This window comes from Apaloderma vittatum, unplaced genomic scaffold (genome assembly GCF_000703405.1).
Source record: "Apaloderma vittatum isolate BGI_N311 unplaced genomic scaffold, ASM70340v1 scaffold8933, whole genome shotgun sequence".
Classification (NCBI taxonomy): domain Eukaryota; kingdom Metazoa; phylum Chordata; class Aves; order Trogoniformes; family Trogonidae; genus Apaloderma; species Apaloderma vittatum.
The window spans coordinates 38,950-46,380 of NW_009706384.1; the positions used below are offsets into that span (position 1 = coordinate 38,950).

Here is a 7,431-nt window from a genome sequence, read left to right on the forward strand (position 1 = left end):
GGGATCTTCAGTGGGAGGGATGGGGCGAGACGGGCCATTTGAAAAATATTATACCCTAGTGGAGCAGCTGGTTAGAAGAGGACAGGATGTTAAAATAAAAGGTGATGCAATTTAATAAGACTTTTCCTCAGCTGCTATAAATTCAGGTTCCACTGAAGCTTGTGGAACGCCTGTGTTCTGTAAGAGCTATGATTACTGTCTCTTAGCTCTGTGTGCAACAGGTCCTACCTTCTCTGTGCTTCTGCTCACTGTGGAAAGGCTTAGAGCTTAGACTACTTAGGCTAAGTTTAGGCTTTCACTACTTTATCATAGTCAAAGTGACAGCGCTTGCTTCCACAGCGCCCCAGGTCCGTAATGTCCTTTACCTTCAGGTGTCCAATGACAAACTTGTGGACGATGTGGTTCCAGGAAGACTTCTTAAAGACAGAGAGGTGTCCAAAATCATGTTGCAGCCACCCTGCCTGAGCCTGGGATGAAGGGAAATCAAGTAGTTAGGAAGCTGTTTGAAACCAGAATTAAGCGCCCGAGGAAATGGGGATAGAAGGGAAGTTGTGAGTGTGAGGAGGAGAGGGAATTAACTGAAGTGAGAAGGTGAAGATCTCTGTTTTCATTCTGGAGGGGAACATAGAATCATTTAGGTTGGAAAACACCCTTAAGATCAAGTCCAGCCATAAACCTGATACTACCAAGTCCACCAACACGTGGAAGGAAAGGCCAAAGAGGTGAGAAAAGTATGTGAGCCACACTCAGCAGCGGGCTCAGGTGGCCAGAAGGTGGCTGGTACATTGTGAATATTTTTCACTGGTGTGAATATTTTGCACTGGTAATTGACCTAATATGAGAAGCTCAGTGCAAAAAGGGCTTCTCCTGGGTGATTTGTGTGGCCAGGACGCTCTGAGCCTCCTACTTCTCACCTGGGAAGTTGTCAGGATGAAGGCGAGGATGAGAGTTGTGATCCAGCCAGTCCCGAAGTATGAAAGCATTAGCCAAGCCACAACTTCCATTGCAATTATGTGGCCCAAGTAAAGAGAGAAGAACAAAGGGTTTGCTCGGAACAAGTTCATCTCCTCTGCCGTCTTCCTCAGGGTCCGAAAATCCTCCACCAGCTGGGACTGCAAAATAGATGTGCAGGACACACACAATGAAGCGTGTAAGTACGTCTGAATGAGGCTGAGGAAGGAAGACCAAGCTCCACACGCAGGACCCTGGCTGTTTCTTGCGTTGGTGGTCTCCTCCAGAAGTAAGAAAGGACCTGCCACCCTATTCACCCTGTGTTCTAGCTTTTCATAGCACTTAAATATGAATAAACATCCTGGCTGGTTTGAACCCACATCCTGACCTTTTGCACCTTGAGCCAGGAGAGTAATTCAAGCCTGCTGCTGGGAATCAGCAGCACTACCTGGCTCTGCTGAGAGTGGTATCAGCCAGTGACTCTCGTCTGAATGAGCTTTATGAGTATTAAAGAGGCAGCTGGAGAAGGAGATAATTCAGCCCTGTTGCTTAACGCATAAGTCCAGAGCGCCGACGATGAGCACCCAGCATCCCACCATCTATTTAATACATGGCTCAGCTACGGCGCAATCATCCAGGAAGAAAAATGAGGGTTACCATCGTCTCTTCTGTTGTGGGTGACACAGATATACTGGAACCACGGCCAGTCCCAAACAACAGGACAGGATTGAGTTTCGTGGCAAGAGCGAGTCACGCCGTGCTCTGCGCCTGAATAATGAATGAACGGGCTGTCTGGGAGGGCTGCGGAGCTGCCTCGAGGATGTTGAGCAGGTGGAAAAATGTACGTGCTGGGTTCCTGCCCCTGAGGACCAGCCACTGGAATGAGACATCTGGTTGACCTCACCCATAGGTGCCAACAGCCCGTGCCATTCCTGGCTGCTCTCCAGAGTTTGCTGGTACCAGGCTCAGCAGGACAAGCCACTTTGAGTCTCAAAAAGGGGTTTTCATGGGTATAATCCGAAGTGTCAAGTCTTGTGGAGGTGATGAGCAACTTGTCTGGAAGTCTTTTCTGATTTTTTTGCCCATTCCTCTCCTTCCTCCATAACAGGCAAATGACAACATGTATTTTAGAGCTTGGTCACCAGAGGAGGAGCAGCAGAAGGGATACGAGACACAACAGCTGGTGCATATTTCCCAGCCCACACATCTCAGTTCTCATTTCCCTGCAGTACAGTCCAGCCTGGGCACTGGGAATGGGCTGCTAGAACTGGGACATGATTGCCACGAGCAGTGGCTCTGTGGGAAAGCAAAGGCTTGTGGAGCCATGCTGTGTCCCTCCCAGACACATTTTAACCTGGGATGGACACATTGCTACGTGGAGGTATTCAGATAACGAGTATTCTCCTTCTCTGGAGCTGCTTGTAGGGATTATAACCCGCTGCCTCCGACGTGGAGGACATCCCGAGAATCAAAAAATAAGTGGTGGAACATACTCATCAGAAACACCAGCTCAGAAACCAATACTCACGTTTTTATCTCGGTCGTGGCTCGGTTCCCCTGGAGCAAGCTCTCCAATAAGTAATGGCTTGAGAAACTTTTTCACCAAGGTGGGATTGATATGGAAGGCCTGGAACGCATCCTGGAGTGGAAATAAGGAGTAACCGTGTGAGATGAGGAGCAAGCTGCTGCTTCCTACCCATTGTGTCACTCCTATCCACCTCCAGCACTGTCCTCTGAGGTCATCCCCCGCCACATCACTGGGAAAAAGGGTGCCAGCCTGATGTCCACCTCTGAGATCGCTGTTTCTACTAGAGGCTGGTGAATTTGCTTATCTAGGAGGAAGCCAACAGCAAGAGCTGGGATGCTACCTAGCCATATGGTGAAAGGCACCTCAAGACACTTTTTTTCTAAGCAACTAAATACGTAAATCCGGTTAATTCCCTTAGAAGGCAGGCAGGGAGGAATTTGTGCAAATCCCCACCAGGATATAAATACCCTTGGAAAGTCGGCTGCTGCAGGCAGGTCAAGAGAGGAGGTGACTGGGGTGACTGAACCTCAGTTACAAAAAATATTACTGGATGTTTTGGCCAGACCTGACGGCAGCTGAGGAAAAAGTTGTGACTCTTGATTTTGGAGACTGCGTTTCTCTTTTTGTTCTGTCAAATGGGTAATTGAATGCTACTTTAATTCTTCTTTATTCTAGAACCATATTCTAGATACAGAGGCAACTCCAAGTGCAAGTCCAAGTAAAATGTCTTAGAGAGGAACCAAACCGAAAACTCGGTTGTATACCAGAACTTTAAACTTTAATCTTCAAGTGCTTGCTGTCAAACTTCGCAGTGGACCCCATCCAAAAAGGGACCTACACCACAAAGCAACTTTATTCATTACTCTGAAATATGCTGAGGAGTTTAACGGTCTTGAGGAAGAGCTGATAATTATCAATCCATGTGGTAAGGTTTCTTGCATATTTTCTATTCAGTACATGCCTTGAACGTTGGGTAAAAAAGAAAGAAAAAAAAAACCCAGTCAAAACTAGAAGTCAGGAGTGCCATGTTTCAGCCTTTCCACCTTTGTCCCATTGCCTAACACTTGTAGGGACCAACTAAAATCTCCTTTCTGGCTCTAAAGAGGAAGGGCAGGCTGGAAAGGGCTCACTGTGTCCAGCTGACCCTTCTGGGAGTTGACCTCCCTCTGAAACTCCAGCCAGAGTCCACCAAAATCAATACAAACTTTCACCTGGTTCCAAAGGCTTTGGACTGAGCTTCAGAATAGTGCTCTGAGCACAGAAGATTTGCTGTGGGAGGTGCGTAAAAAGGGAGAATGAAAGTCGATCTGAGCCATTTAACTTGAAGTTCAAGAATGGATATATGAGAAGTGAGACGCGCAGCACAGGGGGTGAGGGAAGAGCTGCAGGTGCAGGAGAGAAGTAGAGTTCTGCGGAATGATTGAAAGGTTATAAAAGCCACAAAATGCCCGAGGCTATGGGGGAAGAAAGGAGGAAGGGGAGGGGGGAAGTAATTTCAATGGAAAAGTCAAACTGAAATGCCAGAAATGAAGCCGAGGTGTGTTTTTTCTGCAAAGCACCACAATTTCCCGGTGCCCCTCAGCTCTCACGCCAGCACCCAAGTTCTCCCCTTTTGTAACCAACTTCAGGGACAAAGCAATCCCTGTTGCTGCAGGGAGAAGCTTGGGTCCTTCCCAGTGCATCACTGGCAAAACTCTTCCCAGCAGGAGCAAGACCAGTGCTCTTTGACTGCATCGCCTTAGCCACTGGTGTTACTTTATTGGTGCCAAAATGAAGGTAAGAAAAGCTGTTTCTAGAGCCCTGTGCTGCAGACAGTTTGGATCTTCCCATGTAAAGACATGCTTGTCCTCAATAAACAGCCTCCTTCTCTACTTTGAGGAATTTAACTTGCTCTGCCATTATTTGTGTATGCTTCACCCTCTCGGGTGTTATTCTCTCAGCCCATCCGAGGTTTGAAAAAACCAGTCCTGTCCCTTTGATGGTGGGGTGATACACGAAAGGACTGACTTGCCCAAGGTTACAACTGGTAGCAGACCAGCCTTTACTAGTGGTTCAGTTATTGTGGCATTTTCTGCTCTCAAACCCAGAGATGTGTCACTGAAATGTTAGGTGTCGTTGCAAATCTTCTTCCCTGGTACAATTTGCAGACCATGTGGAAGAGGAGGGAGGAGCGGAATGAGTGGGGTAGCGAATAGCTGGCTGTACCTGCTGCAAAGATTTGCAATTTAGGGGCAAAAAAAAAGGAGAAGAAGGGGAAAGAGGGTAAACACATAAGAAGCATTAAGGAGTGTTGACTTAATATTATTTGAGCTAATGGGGAAGAAAAGGTGTTGGGAGGTCTGACCAGGTACCACCTGATCACTGTGCTGATCCGTGTTGTATTAATTGGGGGGTGACTCAGAGCAGCAGCTCCTCCTGGGTCTTCCCTGCCAGCAGCTTATCTGTTCTCTAGACATGCTTATAAATGCTCTGTCACAACTTTTCCAGGGAGAGTTCTCTGCCTCTGAACTTAGTAGCCTCGCTTCCTTCTGGATAGGATGAAAAGCAAAGGCTGGAACTGGTCAGAAATGCCATCACACATGTGAAAACATGGTTGTTACTTGAAACTACACAACCTGTCTTCCACTTCACAGCTATTGCAAGCCTGTGCCATAAAGGCAATACTGGAAGTAGGAAAGTTTTACTGTTATGGCACTGACATATGTAGACAATGGGCTTTTCCAGTAGAACCTCCAAGCAGGAGAAAGAAGAGTATCTTCTGAACATTCCTACCATCATCTGCCTGAATTTTGGAATTGTCCTCAGTTCTGCACTGGAAGAGATAAAAAGCAAAAGGCAAAAGACGGTCTCTGAGAAGTGCCATGTGAGGTTCACACCTCACCTCCCACCTTCGTGGTCTACTGGCCAAATGAGCTGAGGTGTCTTATGGGAAGTGGGAATTATTCCAGCTGCTTTTGGGGAAAAAGAAAAAAAAAAAGCTTCATACTGAGGTATGAACTGTACTTGAAGCACTTGGTGCAGTCAGTACAAGGATATTCTTTCACATCTTTAAACATCTTTGCGACAGAAAGGCTGCAAGGTGCCCTCACACAGTCTTGCCTTCATTTTCGGAAGGCAACTGTGCATGATGTGCTACCCGAACAGGTTGGTCCAGGCTATCTCATGCTGTCTCAGCATGTTAAAATATGGCTTAAAGTGACTGACTGCTCAGTGTTATTGGTACCTGTAGGCGAAATACGTGCGTACGCCAGCCTGGGCACTCCCAGCCTAACTGGCAGGAGATGAGCACGCTGAACATAGGAACTGTTGTGGAAGCTTCTCAGCCAGCTGTCTTGTGAGCATCCGGAGATGAATTAGCTCACTCCGCCCCAAGCAGGGCATCTTCAGAGTGGCTTGGCATAGACCTGGAGTTCAGCAGCTGTGGTAGATGGATGCACAGGGTGCTCTAGAGGATTGGTCCAAGATAAATGGACAAGAGGCTGAAGCTCCTTCAGCACATGTTTGCTAGGCTGGAGGTGCCAACTATGCGCAGTGCTAAAGAGAATCTGAGAAAGATGGAAGCCCTGTACAAACTAGCAATGTAAACACGTTAAACTGAATTTTTATCACTGCCTTCTCCTCCTCCTAAACCCTTCCAGTTGTCATATCTAGCGACACAGAATGAAAGTCGTTAGTTAAGCCTTGATGGGGTTAAGGCCAAGGCTTTCTCACCCCGAATGACAGAGAGATTTTTTTGGCAGTAAACCGTTAGTCACCACAGGGAAACTAGAAACCAGGTGCCAATTCCATTTTAGTGGTCACAAATGCTGTGAGAGCGTTCTTCAGATGATGCCTTCCTGGAGGTGCTTCTCTGCATCCTGGAGGATGCGAAGTAGCTAGGGAGGTGGGAGGAGTACCAGCTGTAGCAAATTCACAAACCTGGGTTTCAGTCTCCCTTGTAAGGATTCAACACGAGAGCAATAGCAGATCCTTTTTGGTTTCTAGTGGAGATATTGGAGTTAAATTCTTGGAGACAGGAGGCTCCAGCAGGTCTGTAGCTGAACCTAAAACCTGGCCCATTTTTTTGAGGGAGAAAGCTATTAATTCCAAGGGTTTTTTGGAAAATACCACAGTGCTTCAAGGAAAAGAATGAAAAATAACCATGGACCACAGGCAAATGGAGACCGATGGAAAGGTTAGTAATTCTTGCCAATGAATTAATTCTGCCACAGGCAGACCCTCCTCCTTGCTGAGGTGTTAAGGGCTGTGGGAGACGAATAGTTAATGTTACAGCTTGGTCTCTCCTGCTGCTTACCATGCACATATTCGGAAAAGCTCTGAGGCAGTTTAAATTTTATTAACTATGGGCTAATGCCCTGGAGAGAGAACTCGATCTCTGGATGCACTCTCAAGAAGGTGGCTTTGAGGGAAACTGCGGACAGCAATCTCTGAGGCAGTTTGTTCTTTTTTCAAGGGTTTTGTTTGTTTGGGTTTTTTTTTCTTAAATTGCTGAAATATAAGAGGAAGCGGAGCCCAGCTATGAAGCTGAGAGGTAGCAGGAGCAGCTGGAGCAGCAGCAAATGGTTTTCTTTTTCTTTTTCTTTTTTTTTTTCCTAATCTGTAGAAACCTGTAACTAAATTCTCTCGAGAATTCTCTCCCGGGGAAAAAGCTAAAAAGCTCCTTGTTTTAAAGCCTCAAGCTCACCCTCCTCACAGAAGCGACTCTGAAACAGAGCCCGGCCTCCCGTTAACCCTTTCTTGTGCTTGGCTGCTTCGACTCCACAGGTCATAAGGTTTACCCACTGGAGAGGGGACACTTTTGCTCGCGAATTGCGAGCTCCGGGCACAGCACAAACAAGACACACGCGAATTAAAAAAAAAATAAAATAAAAAAAAGAAGAAGACAAACCAGCGGGGCTTAAGCAGAGCAATCTCTAAGCGACCTGTCCTTCCAGACGGTGCGAATTGCCGGG

The 7,431-nt window shown here is 46.9% G+C and overlaps 1 protein-coding gene across 1 annotated transcript in view; it reads right to left on the reverse strand.

Moving 5' to 3' along the window:
• The window catches only part of LOC104271174 (fatty acid desaturase 2-like), a gene marked incomplete at its 5' end in the record, with an annotated part of 10,404 nt that extends 7,814 nt beyond the window's left edge, over positions 1 to 2,590 (reverse strand). Inside the window, 3 exons of the mRNA XM_009865772.1 lie at positions 366 to 467; positions 915 to 1,112; positions 2,480 to 2,590. Of these exons, the coding sequence (XP_009864074.1) occupies positions 366 to 467; positions 915 to 1,112; positions 2,480 to 2,590 (411 nt within the window). The remainder of the gene's footprint in view (positions 1 to 365; positions 468 to 914; positions 1,113 to 2,479) is intronic.
• Between the last annotated feature and the right edge of the window lie 4,841 nt (positions 2,591 to 7,431).